Genomic DNA, 25,572 nt, shown 5'->3' with positions numbered 1-25,572 from the left:
TAGAGATTAAATTATTATATCTGAGGCACTGGCCTATTAATTTTTTTAGCAAATGATCAAGGGGGTTTTGCAGGACACCCATGAATTAGCTTCAGTTATACGAAGTGTTAGTATAGCTAGCCAATTGTGGCTTTGTAATTGTGCTCAATAATTTTGTAAGTGAGCCCATTACTGGAACAAGGAAAGGTAACATGGGAATTTGTGGTCAAGATTGACCAGAAAAAGAACTGGAGATAAAAACCATCATTAGCATATTAAAAAAATCCACATCCAGATGAGGAGAACTAATTAAGTGTCTACTACTAATTAAGGCCTACTGCAATGGATTCTACATGGGATTACCCTTCAAGAGTATTTGGAAGCTGCAGCTGGTGCAGAATGCAATGGCACACAACATGCTGGGAGCTCCCAGTGTTGCACGTATAACATCCTTATTGTGTGAGCTGCATTTGTTATGGGTTTGCTTCCAATTCAAAGCATTGGTTGTTACCTTTAAAGCCCTACATGACATGGCTCTAGGGTATCTGAGGAGCCATCGCTCCCTGATGGGACAAACTTGCCCACTTGCACCAGTGGAAGTGGCCAACTATGTACAGTGTCTGCTAAGGACTTGAAGCAGTGGGGTATCAAGGAGAAGAGCCTTTTCCACTGTGTCCCATCCCTGTAGAAGATTATATTGTGGACATGAGAACTTTCCCCTCCCTTTTGGCCTTCCGGAAGGGTATCAAACCTGACTTTGGGCATGCTCACTGCTGTAGTTGTCTGGTGGGGTAAGAAGACCTCATCCCTATCACTTCCAACTCTTTGCTCTCTTTGTTTGGTTTATAATAATATTCTAATTCTGTCAGAATGTGCACAGTATGACTACTATTTTGAGACAACCCAGGAGCAAAATACAGTACACAGAGGTTTTGCAAACACTGGTTTATCTACAAGTTATACACACACACACACACATACACACACACACACACACACACACACACATGTGCTAAGCAAAGCCAGGCAATCAATCAATCAATCAACCTTCAATTATAACAGGAAGCACACACGGGTAGAAAATACACGGAGAACTACAATGGAAATAGAACAGGAGGAGAGAGAGACGCCCTCACATGGCCACCCCTATATAGACAGCCTCTTAAAGTGATAAACCTGCTGACTCATTCTCATTGCATCATCTCGGTTTACAGCCTTACAGCAGCTGGTCAGCTATTAAATCATCATTACCTTAACAAATTCTGTGTTGCTTAAATCTTTTAACTACTTTTTTACTTGATTTATAACCTGTAAGCTACTCAGAGTCACATTGTAGGGGAAATGAGTGGCACAAACAAACAAACAAACAAATAAATAATCAGGTATAAGTGATGACATATCGAGGAATTGTGATGTGTATATGTGGTTTTAAGATATAAAAACAGCTTGTTGAATATCATCAAATGCATTTGATTGGCACATGGATCACAAGTGTCGATCTTTACTTCTGTGCATAAATAAAGTACTGAACCCCAGTTTCTTCTCCCAGTGTGATTCTTGGCTCAAATTCCACTGGGTATAATGAACTCAGTGTTGGCCTGGCCCAACAATCACATGATAGAATTTGGTTGCTTGGCAACAAGCTCATCTTTATGGCCATTTGCCGTGGCCTGCTGTTCCATGATTGTGATTTTAAATGTTTTCTGGGGGGGGGGGAAACACTTTGGGGGGAATAGATCTGCTTAACATCCATGGTGTTCAATGAATCAATCACAGGACTGAAAGCAAATAATGAAGGCTTACTGCGATGTTTATTAAAGAACTTGTGCTGGTTGGACTCCCTCCAAATAATATTGAGAGAGATCCAATTCTACAATGAGATGCATTCATATTTAAATGTAAAGGATCCCCTCGCACATATGTGCTAGTCGTTTCCGACTCTAGGGGGTGGTGCTCATCTCTGTTTTAAAGCCGAAGAGCCAGCGCTGTCCAAAGACGTCTCCATGGTCATGTGGCCGGCATGACTAAATGCCAAAGGCGCACGGAATGCTGTTACCTTCCCACAAAAGTGGTCCCTATTTTTCTATTTGCAGTTTTTACATGCTTTCGAACTGTTAGGTTGGCAGAAGTTGGGACCAGTAACGGGAGCTCATCCCGTTACACGGCACTAGGGATTCGAACCTCTGAACTGCCCACCTTTCGATCGACAAGCTCAGCATCTTAGCCACTGAGCCACTGTGTCGCACTGCACTCATATTATACATCTCAAAAAGCTAGGAGAGGCGAATACACAAGGAACCGATGATAACCATCCACATTCAAAGGTAAATGATCTCAAGTTACTATAGGTAATGGAGCTGAGGCGACATCCTGTATCTGCTTTCCTTCAGAAATCCAAAATGAAAAAAAAAATAAGGGTAGAAATTATCACCCATAGATTAAGAAGATGGCGCCGTTTGGGAATGCCAGAAGCCAAAGGAAAATCATTTCCCTCTGTTCTAATAAGTTAAAAGAACCCTTCACACAATTGGATCCTGAGGACCACACAACATGAGCTTTGTAGTACCAATACCGTGGCCTTTGTAATATTGTTATAGTTGATAAATAGCATGGGTTTGCTTGTGTTTTAATTTGATTTATTTTTCTCTTTTAACCTTTAACTTGTTAATATCAAACAAATGGCTGTCCACTCTCTTCTTGAAAGCCTCCTGTGATGCAGCACCCACAATTTCTGAAGGCAAGCCATGCCACTGGTTAATTGTCAGGAAATTTCTCCTTAGTTCTAGATTGCTTCTCTTCTTGATTAGTAACAAAACAGAACAGAATAAGAGAGTTGGAAGGGATCTTCCATCCCTTGTTTCTTATCTTGCCTTCTGGTGCTTTTGAAAAAGAGTTGACCCCCATTTCTTTGTGGCAGCCCCTGAGATATTGGAACACTGCTTTCATGTCATCCGTGGTACTTCTTTTTTCTAGACTAGCCATACCCAATTCCTCCAACCATTCTTCAAATGTTTTTGACTCCAGGACGTTCATCATCTTAATTGCTCTTCTCTGCCCTCTTTCCATAGTCTCAACGTCTTTTTTATAATGTGGTGACCAAAACTGGATGCAGTATTCCAAGTGTAGTCTTATTAAGGTTGTATATAGCAGTGTTAATACTTCCTGTGAACTTGACTCTGTTCCTCTGTTAATTCAACCAAGGATTGCATTAGCTGTTTTGGTGGCCACAGCTCATTGTGGCTCATATTTTATATTTTATTTATTTATTTATTTATTATCGGACTTATATGCCGCCCTTTCTCCACAAAGACTCAGGGCGGCTCACAGCAATAAACAACAACAAGTCCAATTAAAATTCAACAATAAAAACTAAAATTCCCATTAAAACCCCATTCAGTCCAGGCCAGCTTGGCGAAACAGCCATGTTTTGAGGTCACGGTGAAAGGAGCGAAGGTCGGAGGCTACCCGGAGCTCCAAGGGGAGCTGATTCCAGTGTAGGTGTGCCCACAGAGAAGGCTCGCTCCCTAGGGGCCGTCAGCCGACATTTACATGACTGTATACTAGGACTCCACAAGCCCTCTTGTAGTTAATGCTGTTGAACCAGGTTTCACCTAATCTGTACCTGTATATTTGGTTTTTGTTGCCTAAGTATAAAACTATACTTTTCTCTACACTGAATTTCATTCAATGTAGAGAAAAAACAGACTTGAACACTGGGCCCTATGTAACAAAATGAAATTCAATGTAGAGAAAAGCAAAGTTCTATACTTAGGGAAGAAAAAAACAATTGTATAGGTACAGATTACCTAAAATAAGAAGGATCAATGACATCAGCAAGTATTGCGGGCCCAAATGGGAAAAGAAAGCATGGACCGTATTGGTTGAAAACATGCAGAAGAGACCTTCATCCTACAATGGATAGACAATGGCTAAAATGATGATGATGATGATGATGATGAAGAAGAAGAAGAAGAAGAAGAAGAAGAAGAAGAAGAAGAAGAAGAAGAAGAAGAAGAAGAAGAAGAAGAAGAAGAAGAAGAAGAAGAAGAAGAAGAAGAAGAAGAAGAAGAAGATAGGCACAGATTAGGTGAAATTTGTCTCAATAGCAGTAATGTAAGAGGAATCTTGTGGAAAATCATTTAAATATGAGCCAGCAGAGTGCGACAGCAGCAAAAAATTCCAATACAATTCTATGCTGCATTAATGGAGGGATGGAATCAAGATCACATGAAGTATTAGTACCACTTTATAAGGCCTTGGTACGACCACACTTGGAATACTACATCCAGTGGTTGGTTATCACGATATAAAAAAGATGTTGAGACTGTGGAAAGAGATATGACGAATAGTTTCAGGAATTGGGTATGTCTACAGTAGTTTAATGAAAAAGACTAGGGGTGACATGATTGCCATGTTCCAATATTTGAGGGCTGTCACAAAGAAGAGGGGGTCAACCTATTTTCCAAAGCCTTCCAGAAGGCAAGACAAGAAACAGTGAGAATAATTAATCAGTGGAACAAATTGCGTTAGGAAATTATGAGTTAGCCCCAACACTGGAGGTTTTGAAGAAGAGACCAGACAACCATCTATCAGAAACAGTAAAGTATAATGACAAAGTCCGCTACAAATAGAGACCAGATCCTTGTGTGACTATTTACATATATCCCAAAACTCTCTGTTGACCCTGGTTTCCTTGAAAATATTCTATTAAGGATGTTTGGAGCCAGGAGCTGATCTCCAAAAGATGGACCTCCTCTGTAACTTCTCTTCTTGTTGCTGTTATCTAAATTATATTGATTTAGTTGTTTTTGTTAAGTCTCTAAAGACTTTTCTGGAAGCTTTCAGAGTTGACACAAACATATATCAAATATATGTTTTCACCTTGATTTCACACAAAAGCATTGAGCGCTGAGACCGTGACATTGGAAATCTGTGAGTGCACAAATCAGTCCAGAGAGACAAAGTGAGGCTGAGATCATCTTCAGAGGACGTGGGGAGGTGTTTTCTCCTATAGATCTAAAATACAAAAGCTTTCTTCCACAACTTCATGTCACTCTTCGTTCAAACCACACACAAGGTTAAACACACCACCACGAACACAAATTATGCTGCTGTTTCAGCTCCTTCTGTGGGCCCAGGGAATCAGGGGGGTGTTTAAGAACAAATGCCTCCTGACTCTACAGAGGGATCTAGTGGATCCAAAGAATCATTACAGACCGGGAGAGCTTTCCATTGGTGGCATAATCTCTGCAACTCAGGCTACGTTTCGAACATTACGTTTCAAAAGCTCTCCTTTGACTCAGGTATTGGGGTAAGTCAATCTTCCAGCACTGTAGTAGAGACCCTTTATTTCTGACTCATTCAAAAGTTTCAGCAGCCATTGTTCCCTTTCAAATCTGGGGATCTATTTTAGATCCTGCAACTGATGAGTCTCCTTTGAAATTCTCAAGTACAATCTTCAAGCCTGCATCTTCTGGTTTTCTTGACTTTGAAGAACAAACAACCATTCCTGACATCCTTGGAGCAGCGACAAACTGTAGATAGAGAGGAAAGGATGGTCCCTCTCTTCTATTCCTGCCTTCCCCCCCAATCAAGGGGTCAACATGAACATAAACATTGCAAGAATGCTATATTTCTTCCCTTCACTGAAAATGTCATAACCTCCCCCGTATTTTATTGGGTGGGGAGAGTGTTTTACATTTATTGATAATATGAAAGAATTTAAAAAATCAGACTTTATTCTTTCATTGTGTGCCCTTGTCTGTGATTCCTATTTTGAACTAATAATGCCTTAATCTGATAATGATTCAAATGTAAATTAAGTGCCCAGTCAAAGACTTTCGACAGTGGACATCAAAATGCAAACATGTGCAGGAATCAGTAACTTATTGGCTTTCTTAAGAATGATAGCTTCACATTCTTTGCATGGGTTTATGTTACTTACATATATTTGATACATAAAAATACGTCAAACAACTCCAAAATTAAATACTGAAAAGAATAACTATAGAGAAAAAGTGAGAATATTTAAAGTCAGTCTGAAATCTTAGGCTGACTGAAAGGATACTGTGGCAACCTCAAGAGTAAGCCAAAGTTAACAATAAATAGATTCCATTAGGCATCAGTTGCACTGAGCATCATAAAACAAAGAATAAATTGAAAGAATCCCAGATATGTAATCACAGATCTTCAGTATGTAAGAGGTTTTGGGAGCTCTCTTAGCCTTCTTAGGTTCTATAAAAGTTCAAATACTTTGTCATGAAATGCTCAAAGCTGTGATTCATTTGTTTAGTTCTTTTGAAATATAATTGGAAAGGTTTTATTAATGTATAGGATAATGTATATGATCATGCTACATTTTTTCAAGATTGCTGTATCCCATTCAGACCAATTCTTGGGCAAAGACTGATTAGAATTATATTTCTAAAAAGGCATTAAATAAAATATTCTTTTCATTGTTTACTGTATTTTTAATGTATTATCCTTGCAGGATGCAATCGACAGAATACTGGAAAATGCTATCCTTCCTTTTTGCTATCCAGGAGATCAACAAGGATCCCTATATCTTACCCAACATCACTCTGGGTTACAATATCTATGAAAATTATTTCGATTCAGGAAAGACTTCGGATGCTTTGCTGGACCTGCTTTCTGATGGTGAAACCAATGTCCCCAACTACAGTTGTGGGAGACAAAGAAACACAGTGGCTGTTCTGGAAGGGGCTGAAACTGGCCTCTCCATCCAGATATCATCCATGTTAGGTACCTACAAAATTCCACAGGTGAGTCTTTGCTGGGAAGAACATTTTTATCATGCAGCTTTCAACTAATTTCTTCCTTGTACATGAAAATCAGAGTTTGTTATGGAAATGATTGCTCTTAAGAATGATAGTTCAGGTTATCCAAAGGGAGGGAAAAGCAAATATATCTGCTCTTGCCATGTTCCCAGTTCAGATTTGGAAAACTTTTTCTAGAATAAAATATTCTACACTCAAAGAGCAAAAGGGAGAAAAGCAATGCATGAATCAATGGGAGAATAGAGAAGCCTTCACTGCAAGAAGTGGAATTAACCCTTCATTAGAGACAGAATTTGTATCTTACATTTGTCATGCTTCTCAGATGAAACTTTTCCTTCCTTTTCAGATTAGTTACAATTTTGTTTCTCAGATTCTGATGGATAAAGCTGCCTTTCCTTTCTTCTACCCAATGCTTCCTGCTGAAGGATTCCAGTATTCAGGGATGGTCAAGCTTCTCCTCCATTTCCAGTGGACTTTGGTTAGTCTGCTTGCTCCAGACACTGACCAGGGGCAGAAATTCATGAACACATTGACTTTAATGCTGATAAAAAATGGCATTTGTCCAGTTGTATCACAGACCTTTTCACCAACTGGACAAAAAATCTCCATAAAGTTTCACGAGTATCATAACTGGAAGCAAGTGAACACTTTTCTTTATGCTGCAGAGTTGAATTCAATCAGTACAGGAATAGCAATTCTATATCTGGTGCTTGAAAGAATTAAGGAATCTGTTGCAGGAAAAGTTCTCATGACAACAGTGCTCTGGGACTTAACCCTTTATCTGATAGATGAGGGGACCTTTTTTAAATACATTCATAGCATTGTTTCCTTTGTTCTGAAGACAAATCAAATGACAAAATATGGTGGATATAAACATTTTTATTTGTCCGTTAAAAACTTTGCAGAGAAATCCTTTATGTGCTCCTACAACAAGGATGCCTTTTCTGTGAAAGTCTGGAGACGCTGCAGAGAGCGAGAAGATCTACAGGCTCTGCCCCAACACATGATGGATCGGATCCTGTGTCTAGATAACTATTTCATTTACAACACCATCTGGACTGTGGCCCGGGCCTTACATGCAGCCTATGTGTCCAGATTCAAGAGGACAAGGAGGGAAGGTCGGAAGGACTTGGAAGCTCCAAGGCTGAAGGCTTGGCAGGTATTTCTTTGCTGTTACATGTATCGCTCCTGCAGCTAAGAATCCATTTTAGAATTGTAAGAACAGTAAAGCCACTCTGGAAAAAACAAAACAAATGTATTCCGACTGTAAAAAAATAAATTGAATTTTATTCAATTTATTTAGGCGGGCCTGGCCTAATTTTCTCCCTCTTTTATAAAAGATTTTTAATTTTTAAATATCTTTTGGTATTTTATACATTCAATTTTAAATTGGTTTTAAAAGTTTGGGGTTTTAAATTTGTCGGGGCCAAAATTGTTTAATTTGATTTTATTCTACTTTAAAATTTTGTATGTATGTGTTTTATTGTTTGGCTGTGCACCACCCTGAGTCCTTCGGGATTAGGGCAGTATAGAAATCAAATCAAATAAATAAATAAATAAATAAATAAATAAATTCCCCATTCTTCTATCTTCTGCACTTCCTTTCTTAGCAATGTATTCTCCTTTTAAATTGGCTTCAAAAACAATATCTACCACATAGCTCTCAGCGACTGGTAAGATCCCACAGAGTGGGTCTTCTCCGGGTCCCGTCAGCTAAACAATGTCGGCTGGTGGGCCTGCGGAGGAGGGCCTTCTCTGTGGCTGTCCCGGCTCTCTGGAACCAATTACCTCCTGAAGTCCAGACCGCCCCCACCCTATTGGCCTTCCGGAAAGCGGTGAAGACCTGGCGCTTCCGGCAGGCCTGGGGCCGTTGATCTCATTATAGTGATCTTGCGAGACCCAGCCACAAATTGGAGTGTATGTGTTTGTTACAATATTTTGAGGATCAGACTCAATAATGAATTCAGAAGTAATTTCTTCAGTTAAAGAAGTATTTATTCATAATAGGCATTCTACTTATTCTGTCAGATTTACAGTGAGAAGCAAGCATGAGGTAAAAGCACTCTCTATTTATATCAAAGGGGAGGAGTCAAGGATGAGGGTGATTACATATGAATACATTAATGGAGGAGGAATAAGTTAACTCTTAATATCCTGTACATATATACATATCTCTTGTTATAGAATAAGGCATTTACTTATGACAAATCCCCCTCTAAATGCCGATTCGATATATAACAATGATTGCATTCGGATTCAGAAATATATAGTACTTGTAATTTTGAGGTCAAGTATTTGTGTTGTTTAGAAGGTAAAGGTTTAGTTAATATATCAGCTATTTGTTCTGAGGTTTCGCAGTGGATTGCTTTAATGAATCCATCCTGAGATAATTGTCTCACGTGTTTAAATTTGATATCTATATGTCTGGACCTTTGACCAATGGCGTCAGATCTTGATATTTCAATAGCTGCCTTATTATCTTCATGTATGACAAATGGTAGTATTGGATTTTTCCAGATATCAGATAATAAATCATTAAACCACACTAAATTATTTGAGGCTTTAGATAAACAGACGTATTCTGCCTCTGTTGTGGAAGTCGCTACTAAATCTTGCTTCCCAGTGTACCAGAATATTGGACAATCATTTAAAAATAATACATAACCTGAGGTGCTCTTTCTACATTTGATGTCACCTGCCCAGTCTGCATCTGCGTAACTGGTGATAATAGGCTCTTTAACATTATTGGGTTCTAAGAGTAGGCAGAAATCTATGCTGTGCTTTAGATATCTTAGTATTCGTTTAACTGCTTCCCAATGATACATGAGTGGTTTACTTACATGTCTAGATAATAGATTAAGTGGTAGAGCTATATCAGGCCTGGTCCAATTAGATATATACAAGAGAGAACCAATAATTGATCTATACAATGTATTGTTCTCGAATTCAGGAGAAGATTCATCCATATTCCTTAGAAAATCAGTCTGCATAGGAGTATCACAGGGTTTGGCATCTCTTAAATTGCATTTTTCCAGAAGTTCTATAATTTTATCTCTCTGAGATAATCTGAATCCCTTTCTTGTCTTATTGATTTGAACTCCAAGGTATTTGTTTACCTTTCCTAGCGACTTTAAAGAGAAATGTTCACTTAGCTTGGATACAAATAAGTCTTTCTTTTCTTTATGTTTGCCTATATACAAAATATCATCCACATAGATTAACACAAATTCTAATGATTCACCTTCCCTTCTAACAAAAAAACAATTGTCTGCAGTTGTGGCTTTGAAATCCATATTTTTAAGCACGCTGACTAGACATTCATACCAACGCTTGCCGGATTGTTTTAATCCGTACAAGCTTTTGTTAAGTAACCAGGTCTCATCTCTGTTTGTACATTGGCTATGTGGTGCCCTTACATATATCTCTTTATCGAGTTTTGCATGTAAGTATGCAGTCTGTACGTCATATTGGAAGACATCAAGGTTGAGTATAGCTGCTATGACCAAAGCTGTCTTAACACTTTCAGTTCTTACAGTGGGAGAGTATGTGTCAGTGTAATCCTCAGGATATTTTTGAGTGTAACCTTGTGCGACTAATCTAGCTTTATATAATTTATTACCCTCTTCTAAATCTTTAATTTTGAATATCCATCTGGTGCCTATAATTGTCTTGTCCTTAGGTGCAGGGACTGGTGTGAATACACCTAATTCATGCAAGCTGTTCATTTCTCTTGTTATGGCTGATTCCCATTTTTCTCTCTCCTCCATGGGAAGTTTCAACACTTCCTCGTATGTGTTAGGTGTTGGTATCTCGTCATTCATACACATTATATAATCCTTATACTTATTAGGTAATTGGTTTCTGTTGCACCTGATTGTTCTTATTGGTATGCTCTCATTATCGTGTAGATATCTTGCTTCCTTTTTGGTTAATGAATCTGTTTTTATCCTGGTATGGTTACCTGTCCATGTTTTGTTTTTGTCATCATGTGTGTTATGTTCATGTTTCTCTCTCTCTATTCTGTCTTGTTGTTTAATGTTTGATTTCGTATTTTGGATTATCTCGTTAAGATGTATCTTAGACCAGTTGGCCTGTTCATGAAACACTGCTGTTCTTGAGACTATGAATTTGTTATTACTGTCAATGAATCTATATCCTTTTGTGCCTGTTTCGTATCCCATGAATCTGAGCCTTCTGGATACGTTATCTCCCTTACGTCTTAATTGTTTTGGTATGTGTACGTCTGCTGTAACTCCAAATATGTGCATGTGTGATATTTTTGGTTTCCTATTGTACATCACTTCATATGGTGTTTTATTTAGGATGCTAGACCAGGTCCTATTTTGAGTATAGTTTGAATATAGTAATGCTTCTGACCAGAATTGTTTTCCTAAACCAGCATCTTCTAATGTACATCTAATCATGGTTTGCAGTGTCGAGTTCTTTCGTTCTGCTGTACCATTCTGAAAAGAAGAAAATGGGCTAGACGTGAAGTGTAGCATCCCTTTGTCTTTTATCCATTGTGAGAATTCTTTTGACATGAATTCGGATCCCCTATCTGTCATGATTTGTTTTATTTTGATATTGTGTTGTGTTTCTACACGTTTGTAAAATTCTTTGAATTTTTGGAAAGTTTCATCTTTGTGTTTTAGAGTATAAACAAATCCATAACGGCTATAGTCGTCTACAATAGTTAGGAAATATCTTTTTTTGTATGTGATGGATGGTGTTAATGGGCCAACCAGATCCATATGTACCAGATCAAAAATTTGGTTAGAGGTTCTTGTTGCCCTCTTTGGTTTTGGGTTAGTTCTGAGTTTTGAGGATTTACATACTGAGCATTCCAAATAGTTTTTACAATCCTTTATTTTAACGCCATCAGCATGTTCAATCATTTTTTGTATTACAGGGAAACTTGCATGTCCCAATTTTCTATGCAACATGTGTGCACATTCATCATGAATTGGTTTGCCTATATTGGGCCTTCTGTTATTGTGTGTATCACTAGTGGGTGTGTCTTTGTGATTATAGTGTGTTTTGGGTTCTTCATTGTCATTGATGTTACTATGTTCACTGTCTATGTTAATGTCGTCATCAGTGTTTGCATTAATGTTATGCAACCATTTATCTTCTGTCACAAGAAAGGGTAGTCCCCCTTCGATAATCACACTATTCAATTTAGTCCCATCCCTTTCTAGTATTGCTTTTCCTCCAGAGAAGATTATATTTATGTTGAAATCTTGGCTTAATTTCACTGCACTAAGTATGTTATGTGATATTTCTGGTATCAACAATACCCCCTCTATTTTACCTAAACCAGGTATATTTACATTTCCTTTCCCTATGACTTGAACATTTTCTTGATTGGCTACTCTTATCATAAATTTATCATTTGTGAATGAAGACAGTATTTTCTTGTTATTTGTTGTATGATTGGTCGCCCCTGAATCTATGAGCCAAGCATTATTTTTTGAATTTTGTGTGATGACATTGTTATGTTTATCTAATCCATTTAATGATCCTGATTTTCTATCCCTTGAATTATCTCTATCCTTTCTGTGTTCTCTGTAGTTTGGGGAGTCCCTATATCTGTATCTATCAATAGATAATTGCCTGTCTTGATATCTACCCCTATAATCACGGTTTTGTCTTTCCCTATGAAACATGGGGCAATCTCCCTTAGAGTGTTTTCTGGATCCACAATTGTAACATTCAATTGTTTTTTGGTGATTCTCTTGGAAGGCTACTCTTTTTGCCTGTCTGTGTTCTGTGTATGCATTGTATCGACTTTTCCTCAAATTATCTTCAGCTATTAACTTATTTGACAGACTTTCTATGGATAAGTATCCTAGATTGATTGAGTCTAAGTGTGATATGTAGTTATCCCATGATGAATCTAATGAGTTAAGGATAACGCTTTTCATTGTCTGTTCTGATATTATTTCTCCTCTTAGATGTAATTCTGCTCTGATTTTGTTTAAGGATATTAAATGTTCACTTATGGTGATTCCAGATCTTAATTTGGCTGAAAAGAAATCTTTAGACATTCTAGTGGTTGTTGCTACACTTTCACTATGAAACAATTTAAACATGCATTGAATTATTTCTGAAACAGTAAGATTATGCTTAATACTGTAGTACATGGCAGGTGATATGCTAGAAATTATTAAATAGAATGCTCTGTGATGCAGGCAGTCTATTTTTAGATTCCAAGGTCTTTTGGGAGGATTGGTTATAAAAAATAATAAATTTTCTTTCATAAAGACAACCTGAATTTGTTGACACCATTCCTGTAAGTTGATGCCATCAATTCTAAGTTTTGGGAAATCATTAGGTAGATTCCCAATATTATTATTCCCACTACTTACAACTGTGGGTAGCCCATGATCCTGTAGATGTTGAAAATTGCAGAATGGTGTGGGTATTCTGCTGATGAGCTTGAGAGGTTCTCCTTCTTCATAAAGTTCATTGTAGTTCTCTGTGTTCATCTGCGCATACGCGTTGGTCATTTCTCTGCTGAAGCCGCTGGGAGAGGTTCTCTTTGCTGTAGCTCCCTCGTAGTGCTCTCCTTCTGATGATTCGGTCTCCGGCTCGATCTTGGGTGTTCTGCTGGCAGCTGTGGTTCGTCTCTTCTCTTTGGAGCTTTTTCGCTTGGGGTACTTTGTTCTTTGGATCGTTTGTGGTGTGGGGGAAAGTTCGCAGGGCCCTCTGGGTTCAGGCGTCGTCATCATCGTTGTCCGGATCGAGTCGTGCAGGCTTAGAGGTGTCTGTTTATTTCTTCGTCTCTTTTGTATTTTTGTATTATGGGCTTTCATCGATTCTTTTGAAATTGTTAGATTTGAGCTAAATGTTTTAAATAGTTTTCTCATGGGCGTTTCGATTTCTAGTTCGGTGGAGGATTCTTCTGTATCTGTTTCTGATTCTTCAGAAGAATAAGTATATTTTTTGTTATTTTTTGTGTTTTTTCGCGCCAGAGTTTTTGAATGGTGCATTCTGATTGGTTCAGCCGTGTTCATTTCTGTTGCCGGTTGAAGAAAAGATGGCTGCCTTTCAAAATTTTGAGCGGGACTTCTGGTCTTGCTTCTGGTCATTTTTTCTTTCGTTGTAGGTTCGCTCACCATTTTTGTATTTTCGGGTTTGGCTTTTTCAATGTCTTTTTCTCTCGCTGCTCCGTTTTCTTCCAAGAAGCCTCGGAGTTCCGCGATGAGTTTGTGGTCATCTTTTTGACTTTTTATTAGCCTCAGTATCTCCGATCTGAGGTCTTTGTCTTTTATTTCGTTCTCTTCTTGGTTGTCAGTTTCATCTGCTGTTTCTTCGATGTCTGTGGTGTTATCTTCAGATTCTTTGATTGTTATATTTATTGGTTCGTCGATCATTTCTTGATCTGTTTTTGTTTCTTTATCATTTGCCCTGGTATTGGGTCTTTCTTTTTTATTCTTGAGGTTTTCTTTCTTAGGCATATTGTATTTTATTGAGTCAGTTTAACCATCCTCTGCTACCAGTTTGTTACAATATTTTGAGGATCAGACTCAATAATGAATTCAGAAGTAATTTCTTCAGTTAAAGAAGTATTTATTCATAATAGGCATTCTACTTATTCTGTCAGATTTACAGTGAGAAGCAAGCATGAGGTAAAAGCACTCTCTATTTATATCAAAGGGGAGGAGTCAAGGATGAGGGTGATTACATATGAATACATTAATGGAGGAGGAATAAGTTAACTCTTAATATCCTGTACATATATACATATCTCTTGTTATAGAATAAGGCATTTACTTATGACAGTGTTTTAACATTTTAATGTTTTAATGTCTTCTTTTAACTTTTGTATGAGATATTGTTGCATTGTTTTAATCTCTGTTGTAAGCCGGCCAGAGTCCCTTGGGAGTTGGGCGGCATAGAAATGCGAAAAAATAAATGAATAAATAAATAAATAGTATGAGGTCTTCATAAATTAGGCAGCTTTTCCTTATTCAAACTCTTATTAATGTTTTTAATATATAATAACCACAATAGAGACTAAAATAAAATATGAAGAGAAATCAAGAAAAAAAATAATAAAAAGTGCAAGAGAGAGGAACCTTATTCACTCCTAGTTCAGAAACTATTAGAAGCTACCAGAAATGTCAAACAAATAAATAATCCCTGATCAAATGGTCCAACTTTATATTTCTTCCGTTTGCATTTTATAGTCTTGACTTTAATTCATTCCAGAACGTAACAAATTTCCTCTTTCTCCATCTTTGATATTCCAAAAAAGTCTTCATATCATTGACCAGCTACTTTGTAAATCTAGTAAAATTTTCCTGATTTCCTGATTTATCTTTCTATTTGTATATTTCCCAAATTTGGAAAATGAATCCGAAACCTTCATTTTTCCCAAAGGGGTCTTAGAATAGAAATCTGATTATTCAGTTAAACGTTCCTATTTTCTCTTCCATTCCAGTTTCACCCCTTCCTTGGAAACTCTGAGTTCTATAATAGATCCATAGCTGGAGTGTATCTGGATGAGAAGGGAGACCTGACAGCAGATCTGGACATTGTTGAGTGGCTATTTCACAACAGGAAAATTCACAGAATGATGTTTGGCAGCTTAGAAAAACAGGGATCCCTGGATTTCAAGTTTATAGTTCATCCAAAGAGTGTGGCAGAGATGGATAAGCTGAACAAGGTGAGGAACATCCTCCTACAGACACAAGAGGGTCTTTATATTGATAGAAAACTGTGTGTGAGAAATATATCTTAACTACTTCAGGAGATTATTCACAAGTCTTCTGTGAAAGTATGCATATGTGAGCCAGGGTACGTTTCAGTTTATTTTCCCAAAAGAAAAAGAATGTATTAAACTTTACCTTGAGAAATTTAGTACGCAAATTTAGAACCTAAACTAAAAATGGAACTGTACAAAAATTACTGCAGAAAGGAAGAAGAAAAGAGAAGCAACATGCAAACAAGCAGGTTGTGGATATTTTATTTATTTATTTATTTATTATTTAAATTTGTATACCGCCCTTCTCCCGAAGGACTCAGGGCGGTGAACAGCCAAAATTAAAATACATACAATATAAAATGATTATATAGGCTTCACATTTAGAAAAGCTCACTCTTAAACTGGGGATCAGAACCCCTTCCTCTTCTGCCCCTTTCTGGAAATTAAATCATAACGCATTTTCTGGATGGTCTTCCTCAGGTGTGAAATCCAGCAGGTTCTGACAGTTTCTGGAGAACCGGTAGCAGAAATTATGAGTAGTTTGGAGAACCGGCAAATATCACCTCTGGCTGGCCCCAGAGTGGGGTGGGAATGGAGATTTTACAATATCTTTCCCACAGGACTGGGGAGAGAATGGAGATTTTGCAGTATCCTTCCCCTGCCACGCCCACCAAGCCACACCACACCTACCAAGCCACGCCCACAGAACCGGTAGTAAAAAAAATTGGATTTCACCACTGGTCTTACTCCCTCTGTCCAGCCCCTGCCTCCTTCCAGATGTGGGGAAAGCTGCCATCCAGGATTCATGAAGGTGGGTCAGGAAGGGAAGCCCATCTGCTGCTATGACTGTCTTCCCTGTGCTGAAGGAACCATCTCCACCATGGAAGGTGGGTGGCACTTTCAAATAATGTTTCAAATTAATTTCCATTCTCCACATTTCCCTTAAAAACCAAAAGTTCCAAAAACGTCTTCAAAATGCCTGCCCAATAGGAAGCAGGCATGAATGAGAGGGGCAGGAAACTGGGGAAAACACCTGTTATCCAGACAGTAAACAATACCCTAGACCCTAGACCACTGATAGCGAACTTTTTCGGCACCAAGTGCCAAAAAGGTCACCCGGAAACCTCATGTGCGCACGCTCATCAGTATCACGCTCCAGAAAAGCCAAATTTCTGGGTTCTAGTGCGCATGAATGGCCAACGAGTAGCTGGCTGGTGCTCATATGCAGGCCAGGTTTCGGCACTACTGCACACGCAAAGGGATTGCGCTCTGGAAAAGCTAAACTTCCGGGTTCTGGCATGCATGCGCACCCGACAATCAGCTGGCCAGTGTGCATGCACAGACCAGGTTTTGGCACTGCAGTGCATGCGAAGGACAACTGATTGTCACGTGTGTATGTGCACCAGAAACCCGGAAGATAAACAGGCAAGGTCACGCATGCCATTTTGGGCACATGACTTCGCGTACCATTTTGGCCATGCATGCAATAGCTTCGTCATCATGGCCCTAGACTGTAAAATCATAGCTAAATCTGGAAATGACTTTTTTTAAAATGGCTTCAAGATCAACTTGTCATTGGTAACAAACGACTGATTTCATCAGAGAAATAAATGTCCTTTCAAAATGATCAGACTTAAAAGAGAACATTGAGGCCCTGAGTTCACTCCCTTCCGCATTTGAGGAAGCCAAATTAAGCTTCCTTAACAGTTGGCTGTCCAGGCAATGCTTAAACAGAGTATTTTAGCGTTATAGAAAGCGATCAATTTAAAGTAGATGTTACTCTTGCTCTTTTTTAGACACAGAAGAATGCAGCAAATGTCCAGTAGATCAACATCCAAACAACAATCGAGATTGCTGTATCCCCAAGATTAAGACTTTCCTTTCTTATCAAGAAAAATTGGGAATCATCTTAACTTCCATTGCCTTGTTTCTCTCTTTGATCACATGTTTTATCTTGGGAACCTTCATTAAATTCCAAGAAACTCCCATAGTCAAAGCCAACAATCGGGATCTCTCTTATATCCTTCTTGTTTGTCTCCTGCTTTCCTTCTTCACCCCCTTCTTGTTCATTGGCCAGCCAAGGAGAGTCACCTGTCTTCTGCGTCAAACAGCCTTCAGCATCATCTTCTCTGCTGCCATTTCTGCTGTCTTGGCCAAAACCATCACAGTGGTGCTGGCCTTCTGGGCCACAAAACCAGGGAATAATGTTCAGAGATGGCTTGGAAAGAGATTGGCCAACTCCATCATCCTTTGTTGCTCTGGCCTCCAAGTTGTCTTCTGCAGCATCTGGCTGGCTGCTTTCCCCCCCTTCCCTGAGTCCGACACGCACTCACAATCTGCAGAAATCATTCTACAGTGCAATGAAGGCTCTGTTGCCATGTTCTATGGTGCCCTTGGCTACATGGGCTTCCTGGCTGCCGTCTGCTTCACAGTGGCTTTCCTAGCCAGGAATCTGCCTGGGTCTTTCAATGAAGCCAAATTGATTACCTTCAGCATGCTGGTCTTCTGCAGTGTCTGGGTCTCCTTCCTGCCCACCTACTTGAGCACCAAAGGGAAGTACATGGTGGCTGTGCAGGTCTTCTCCATCTTGGCCTCCAATGCAGGACTTCTGGGCTGCATCTTCCTGCCCAAGTGTTTCATTATTTTGCTAAGGCCACATTTGAATACAAAAGAACATGTGATGTCAAAATAAAATAGAAAAGTCAACTCTGGATAGGTATGTCCTAAAATATCAGTTGGTAATTCTGACCCAAAAAGAAATCACATTTTAATCTCCCTCCCATCAACCCTGCCCAGGAAAGTCAATAATTTTTCAAGTCATGTTAGAAAATCACTCCTAATTCTAAGAGAGATTTTGAACAAATCCAACTGCTCACAATCATTTTTGTGTTACTTTCTGTCTGAATTTTTGCAATAAATTCTAGTACATCTACAAACTCCCCTAACTTTTGTAACTTCTTTGTTCACATACTGATATTTTATTTCTGTATTAATCATTTTTTTCCTACTTTCAAAATACAATAATTAAAAATATGAGGCGAAATGCTCCTCGATAAAAGAGGATAATTATGATAAATTAGTACAACAGATACAAAAAGATTTAGATAATTGGGCAAAATTACAAATAACTCTAATTGGCAGAATCGCCACAATAAAAATGAATGTACTACCCAAATTGTTATATATCTTCCAAACAATACCAATATGATTGGGGAAAACCTTCTTTGAACAATTAAATAAAATAATAGAACTGAAGGAGGTTTCAGCCTCCTTCATTGGGAGTTACATTATCAAGTGGCAGCAGCGATGTGGCTTAAAGATTGGGTCCAATTAAACAACAAAAGGGTATTAACGCTAGAGGGCCACAATCTCCAACTGGGATGGCATGCATTCCTGTGGGAAGGGAAAAACAAAGCCCATACATACTTCCAGAGACATCTAATGTGAAATGCTTTGAGCAAGGAAAAACTTTTTTCACTCCAATATAGAACTGTCATTCTAAAAAATGACAATAATGAAATAGGAGGACCTAAAGTCAATTATTGACCAAATTAATCAAAATAAGGCTTTATCCTTGGGATATTTGCTATGGTTTTGGTAAGCTACATGAAAGAAATAAAAGAGAACATGTTTTGCATACTACATTTATTATCGTTATTCAAAAGAGGAACATCAGTAGATCCTTGGCTGACATGATAAGAAAACTAAAGTAGAGACCAAAATATACTAAGATCAATGTGTGATTCTTTACATACATCCCAAAACTCTCTTTTGACAATGGTTTCCATGAAGATACTCTCTTAAGGACATTTGGAGCCAAGTTCTCCTCAGTAGCTCATCTCCAAAGAATGGACCTCCTCTGTGACTTCTCTTCCTGTTGCTATTATCCAAATTATACGGATTTAGTTGTTGTCTTGGTGCTAATTCTCCAAAGACTTTTCTGAAAGTGTTCAGATTTGACACAAACATATATCAAATATAGCTTTTCACCTTGGTTTCACACAAAAACATTGACGACTGAGGCTATGGCACTGGAAATCTATGGGTGCACAAATGAGAGAGAAAAAGTGAGACTGAGATCATCTTCAGGGAAGGCGGGGAATTGTCTTTTCCTGTACACTTCAGAAGTGAAGTCTTGGCTAAATTCTGTCTGAAATACAACGTTTTCTTCCACAACATCTTCTCGTTCTTTGCTTAAATCACACACAGGATTAAACACTCCACCAGGAACACAAATCATGTTGCTATTTCAATTACTTCTGTGGGTCCAGGAAATCTGGGGAATGCTTAAGAACAAATGCCCCCTTACTCTACAGAGGGATCTAGTGGATCCAAAGAATCGTTACAAACCAGGAGAGGTTTCCATTGGTGGTATAATCTCTGCAACTCAGGCTAAGTTTGAGAGACTACGTTTCAAAAACTCTCCTTTGACACAAGTATTGGGGTACGTCAATCTTCCAGCATTGCATTAGAGCTACTTTGTTTTTGATTTATTCCAAAGCTCCAGCAGATATTTTTCATTGTCACCTTTGGGGATCTATTTTAGATCCTGCAGCTGATGAGTCTCCTTTGAAATTCTCAAGTACAATCTTCCAGCAGGAATCTTCTGGTTTTCTTGACTATGAGGAACAAACGGCCATTCTCTCCTTGACATATTAGAAGCAGTGATGGACTGTGGATAGAGAGGAAAGGATGGTCCCTCTCTTCTATGCCTGCCTTCCCCCCAGTTAATGGGTCAACATGAACACAAATATTGCAAGAATGATATATTTCTTCCCTTCACTGAAAATGAATCATTTATTTTATTGGGGAGGTGGGGATCTTATATTCATTGGTAATTAGTGCTTTTGAAATAAAATATAGATTTTATTGATTTTATTGATATATATGTTAAATTATGTGTTTATGCCACTTTTTTCAAGATTGCTATAATCAATTCAGATTGATTCTTGGACAAATCCTGATTAGAACTATATTTCTAAAAAGGCTTTAAATAAAATATTGTTTTCATTGTTTACTGTATGTTTAATATCTTATCCCTGCAGGATGCAATTGACAGAATACTGGAAAATCCTATCCTTTGTTTTAGCCACCCAGGATATCAACAAGGATCCCTATATCTTACCCAACATCACTCTGGGTTACAATATCTATGAAAGTTATTTTGATTCAAGAAAGACTTCGGATGCTTTGCTGGATCTGCTTTCAGTTGGGGAGGCCAATGTCCCCAACTACAGTTGTGGGAGACAGAGAAACACAGTGGCTGTCCTGGAAGGGACCGAAACTGGTCTCTCCATCCAGATATCATCCATGCTGGGCACCTACAAAATCCCACAGGTGAGTCTTTGTTGGAAAGGCCAGCTTTTATCACATAGCTTTCAACCAGAGGTCCTCCCTTGTATATGAAGATCAGAGTTTGTTATGGAAATGATTGGTCTTAAGGATGTTGGTTCAGATTATCCAAAGGGAGGGAAAGAATAAAGCAAGCATATCTGCCCTTGCCACCTTTCCAGTTCAGATTTGGGGATCTTTTCCTAGGATTAAAAAAAAAATGTTCCCTGAAGGAGCAAATGGGGAAAGAAGCAATACATAAAGCAATGGGTGTGTAGAGAAGTCTTCACTGCAAAGAGTGGAACTAACCCTCCATCAAAGAAAGAATTGGCTGCTGCGTGGTAAAAGAAGTTTTCCTCCCAAGATGGCTGCTGCATGATAAAAGGGTTTTTTCTCTCTTAGTGACGATCTGCTGATTTCACTGCTAAAACTGATTCTTCTGCAGGGCTATTCCCTGGTTTTGAATGGGAGCAAGGATGGTATTCTCTTACCTTCGCTTCAGTCACATGCGCCACCTGCGTGCATGCACAGAGCGTCAAAAATGGGACATGATTAAGTCCGGGCAGGTGGGCAGAGCCTCCCGCAACCGAGGCTACCAGTTTGCTCGAACCAGATAGAACTGGTTGAAAATCACCACTGAATGGGAGCACTTAGGAGTGATTGAATCCAACTTCAGGGTGATCATGGACCCAGTGGTGAAGTGGAGGGGGGGGAAGAATTCTTGAAGATTTCCATTCCCTCTCGAAGCAATCCTAAAATCACTGGGCATATACAACTTCATTTCAAGTGATCTCATTTTCTAAGCATGCCTGAGTATTAATTTTCACTTTTTAAATTTATTATTTTCTTCTGCTTTTTGCTTTAAAAGTTGATTAGTGGTTGAATGTTGATTTATTTCAACCCCTTGCAATTCTAATTGTTTTTTGTTTGTTTCTGTGTTTCTTTTGATATATGTTGTTCTGGATAACCTCTGTCCCTTCCATATGGAAAGAATGGCAGTGTTCGGAGGAGGGGGGGCGGTGAAGAGTGATTAGACTCCCACCATTGGATTCTGTAATTTCTGAATTTGCAAAATATCTGGAGTTTATTTCTATTGAATTGTTCTTATAACTTTGGACTGAAATATAAAAGAAAAATGTATTTTTTTTTTGTTCCCTAAATTTTAAAGATTAAAATGACTGAACAGTGTCTGAAACCTAAGAAAGGAGGGTGGTAAAATAGGTAGCTTCTAGCTGGATTTTTCTTTCAAAAGCTTGATCAGACTATGATTGTTCAAAAACTGTTATCATCCGAAGCTTTATCTTTGGATAAAGATACACAAAAGGATTTTGATCCAGTTCCTGTTCTAAGAGATAGCCTCACAGCTAGAGAACCAGTAATGTGGATTTCATCTGTTCTTTCGAAATTTAAGTATGTACATTTCTTCAGCATCATAGCTTTGACTGGAAGGGGGAAAAACAAATTCCTTTCCTCTATGAAGCTTGAGGGAGACTGGATGGATTTATTACCGTTAACTGGCAACTACTTCTTCTTGCACTTTGGTTAGAAGATAGACCTATTCCGGAGACTGAATTTATTATATTTAATAAAACAACAATTGACAAGAGATGATATTAAAAAAAACAAACATGGATATTTGATCCAGGATGATCTATTTATAACTCTTGGGATTATTTAGGATCGATAAAATGCCGTGATAAATTTTCTACGAGTGGATTACAGTAACAGCTTGTTAACAGAGAGTTTTGAAACTTTAATTTTGTTCTGTTTCACTCTTATTGTTCTACTAATGATTCTGTCATTAATATAACATAGAGAAGGCAGGTCAACAAGTTGCAAATAGATTTAGTAATTTAAACTTTTTGGGAGAGCTAGTTTCACAAGGGATAGGAATTAATGTGATAGTAATATATTAAACAGTATTCAACTAGAGGGCATAATATGCGTATAATATGTGTTTTTCTGCTTTTTAATGCTTTGATTGTTTTGTATTTTGTGTTTCTTATTCTTTTTTGTCTTCTCAGGATTTTTTGGAGTTTGGTAATTTAACTTTGTTTTGAATAAAAAATAAAAACATATGGAAGGAAAAAAAAGAATCGGTGTCTTACACCTGTCATGGGTTTTAGATTAAAATACCACTTTTCCTTCCTTTTCAGATTAGTTACAATTTTGTTTCTCAGATTCTGATGGATAAATCTGGGTTTCCTTTCTTCTACCCGATGCTCCCTGCAGAAGGATTCCAGTATTCAGGGATGGTTAAACTGCTCCTCCATTTTAAGTGGACTTTGGTTGGTCTGATTGCTCCGGACACTGACCAGGGGCAGATATTCATGAAAACGTTGACTTTAATGCTGATTCAAAATGGCATTTGTCCAGTCATATCACAGGTCTTTTTACCAACTATTCAAAAAATGTCCATAGATTTTCAAGAATATCACAATTGGAGGCAAGTGAATACTTTTCTTTATGCTGCAGAGTTTAATTCAATCAGTGCAGGACTAGCAATTCTGTATGTGGTAAGTGAAAGAATTAAGCAACCTGTTGCTGGAAAAATCATAGTGACAACAGTGCTTTGGGACATGAACCTTTATTTCACAGAGCACAGGTTGTCCTTTCCATTCCTTCGTAGCATGGTTTCCTTTCTTTTGAAGACAAATCAGATGGGAAAATATGGTGGGTTTGGACATCTTTATTCGTTCATTAAACACCTGGCAGAGAAATCCTTTATGTGCCCCTACAACAAGGATGCCTTTTCTGTGAAAGTCTGGAGTCGCTGCAGAGAGCGAGAAGATCTACAGGCTCTGCCCCAGCACATGATGGATCCAATCTTGTGTCTAGATAACTATTTCATTTACAACACCATCTGGGCTGTGGCCCGGGCCTTACATGCAGCCTATGTGTCCAGATTGAAGAGGACAAGGAGGCAAGGTGGCAAGAATTTGGAAGCTCCAAGGCTGAAGGCTTGGCAGGTATTTCTTTGCTGTTCCATGCATCTCTCTTGCAGTCAAGAATCCACTTTGGAAATTGTAAGAACCGGATAGCTATTCTGGAAAAAAAAAAACACAGGTGTTTTGACTACTATATAAACAAAATTCCAAGTTTCTATTCCTCTCCCTTTTATATTCCTTTCTTTAGCAATGTATTCTCCTTTTAAATTGGCTTCAAAAAGGAATATTATTCAGTCTTCACAGTTTAGGCACCTTTCTCCTCATTCAATCAACTACCATCTAATGTCTCTCTTCTCTTTGGAAACAGGGGCAGATTGATCCACACATCACTGACAAGGCTTGCTATGTCCCCAAGAGGGCTACACGAGGGAACTTGCAGTATAGCAGTGGCCAAAATTGTGGAAACCTTTTGGGGAAAGTGTATTTTGAGGTTTGATGGCTAATAGAACCACTTTTTTTTTTAGTTTCAAGATAATCCTATTCCACTGCTGGAATGGCCTGGGAATAGCCCAGACCTTAACCCAATTGAAAATCTATGGAGCTGACTAAAGAAATTTGTTAGTCAGAAGCGACCCAGCAATAAAACCCAGTTAATAGAAGCAATCATTCAGTCTTGGTTTCACATTATAACAGCTGCAGAACTAAAAGACTTGGTTCACTCCATTGGAAGACGTTGTAAGGCCATCATTCATGCTAAAGGTTATCCAACTTAAGTATTAATTGACATGGTGATAATTTTTGTATATCTCGTTTTTTCTATGTGTTTCACTTTTCTTCTTTATACTGTAACTGCTATTCTAATAGCAAATCTTTCCTAAAAGTTATTGCATTACATTCTTGATTAAATTATCTTTCCATTAATATATAATTTTATGGTACTACTCCCAAAACAGTGGTGTTATTAGCTAGTTTTAGAAAATACACTTTTCCCAAAATGTTTCCACAATTTTGGCCACTACTGTATCTCCTCCTTTTAAGACTGTGTGGGATGGGCAGATTTTCTTGGGAGAAGACAATCTCACAAATCTTCTGGCTCTATGCATTATAGCAGGGATGGCTAACCTTTTTGCCATTGCATGCCAAAAGTTTTTCTCCCCCTCCTCCTCCCCTTATACCCCATGGATTCAGGGAAGAGTTAGCTTGGGTCTTTTCTTAATGCTATCTCCCTTCCCGTGGTTTCATGAATGCTTCTGGTTATGTAATGGACTCTGAATGTATTTTTTAAGATCTATTTTTGGACTGCTTCCCCTTTAGAGTCACGTTAAAGAAAACAGAGTAATGCAAACAAACTATAGGTCGAACTCCTTCCTCCACCAGCAGCTTCCTGAGATCACTGGACAAGTCTTGCAAAGGAGCAGTGAAGGGATTAGAGCAGGGGTCTGCAACCTTAAACACGCAAAGAGCCATTTGGACCCATTTCCCACAGAAAAGAAAACACTGGGAGCCACAAAACCTGGGTGGGTGTGGCCAACTCAACATCACTCACTCCCACCCAGTCACATGACACTCCCCCAGCCACGCCTACCCAGATTTTGTGGGCCCCCAATGTTTTCTGTGGGAAACAGGTATCTCTCTCTGTGTGTCTCTGTCTCTGACTCTCTCTCTCTCTCTCTCATCTCTCATTTCTCATCTCTCTCAGGCCAGGCGAGGAGGGACTGGAAGGGGAGGGCAAGGAATGGGGCCAGCCAGTGATGGGCTCAGCCAATAGGAAGTCACAGCAGGGGGATGAAAGAGCCACATGCAGCTCCCGAGCCGTGAGTTGCAGACACCCGGATTAGAGAAAGGAGCAGAGTCAGGTTCTTAGCCT

General features: G+C 38.6%; 1 protein-coding gene across 1 annotated transcript in view; it reads left to right on the top strand.

Moving 5' to 3' along the window:
* Positions 1 to 5,143: 5,143 nt before the first annotated feature.
* The window catches only part of LOC132711848 (vomeronasal type-2 receptor 26-like), a 29,028-nt gene continuing 8,599 nt past the window's right edge, over positions 5,144 to 25,572 (top strand). The window contains exons 1-7 of the mRNA XM_087885261.1: positions 5,144 to 5,290; positions 6,522 to 6,761; positions 7,711 to 7,935; positions 15,223 to 15,447; positions 19,803 to 19,930; positions 20,532 to 20,823; positions 23,469 to 23,786. Of these exons, the coding sequence (XP_087741387.1) occupies positions 5,144 to 5,290; positions 6,522 to 6,761; positions 7,711 to 7,935; positions 15,223 to 15,447; positions 19,803 to 19,930; positions 20,532 to 20,823; positions 23,469 to 23,786 (1,575 nt within the window). The remainder of the gene's footprint in view (positions 5,291 to 6,521; positions 6,762 to 7,710; positions 7,936 to 15,222; positions 15,448 to 19,802; positions 19,931 to 20,531; positions 20,824 to 23,468; positions 23,787 to 25,572) is intronic.

The sequence above is a fragment of the Pantherophis guttatus genome, chromosome 2 (genome assembly GCF_059756535.1).
Source record: "Pantherophis guttatus breed Tessera chromosome 2, ASM5975653v1, whole genome shotgun sequence".
Classification (NCBI taxonomy): domain Eukaryota; kingdom Metazoa; phylum Chordata; class Lepidosauria; order Squamata; family Colubridae; genus Pantherophis; species Pantherophis guttatus.
Note: the sequence above shows the minus strand (reverse complement) of the source record. Positions and strands in the feature narration are given on the sequence as shown.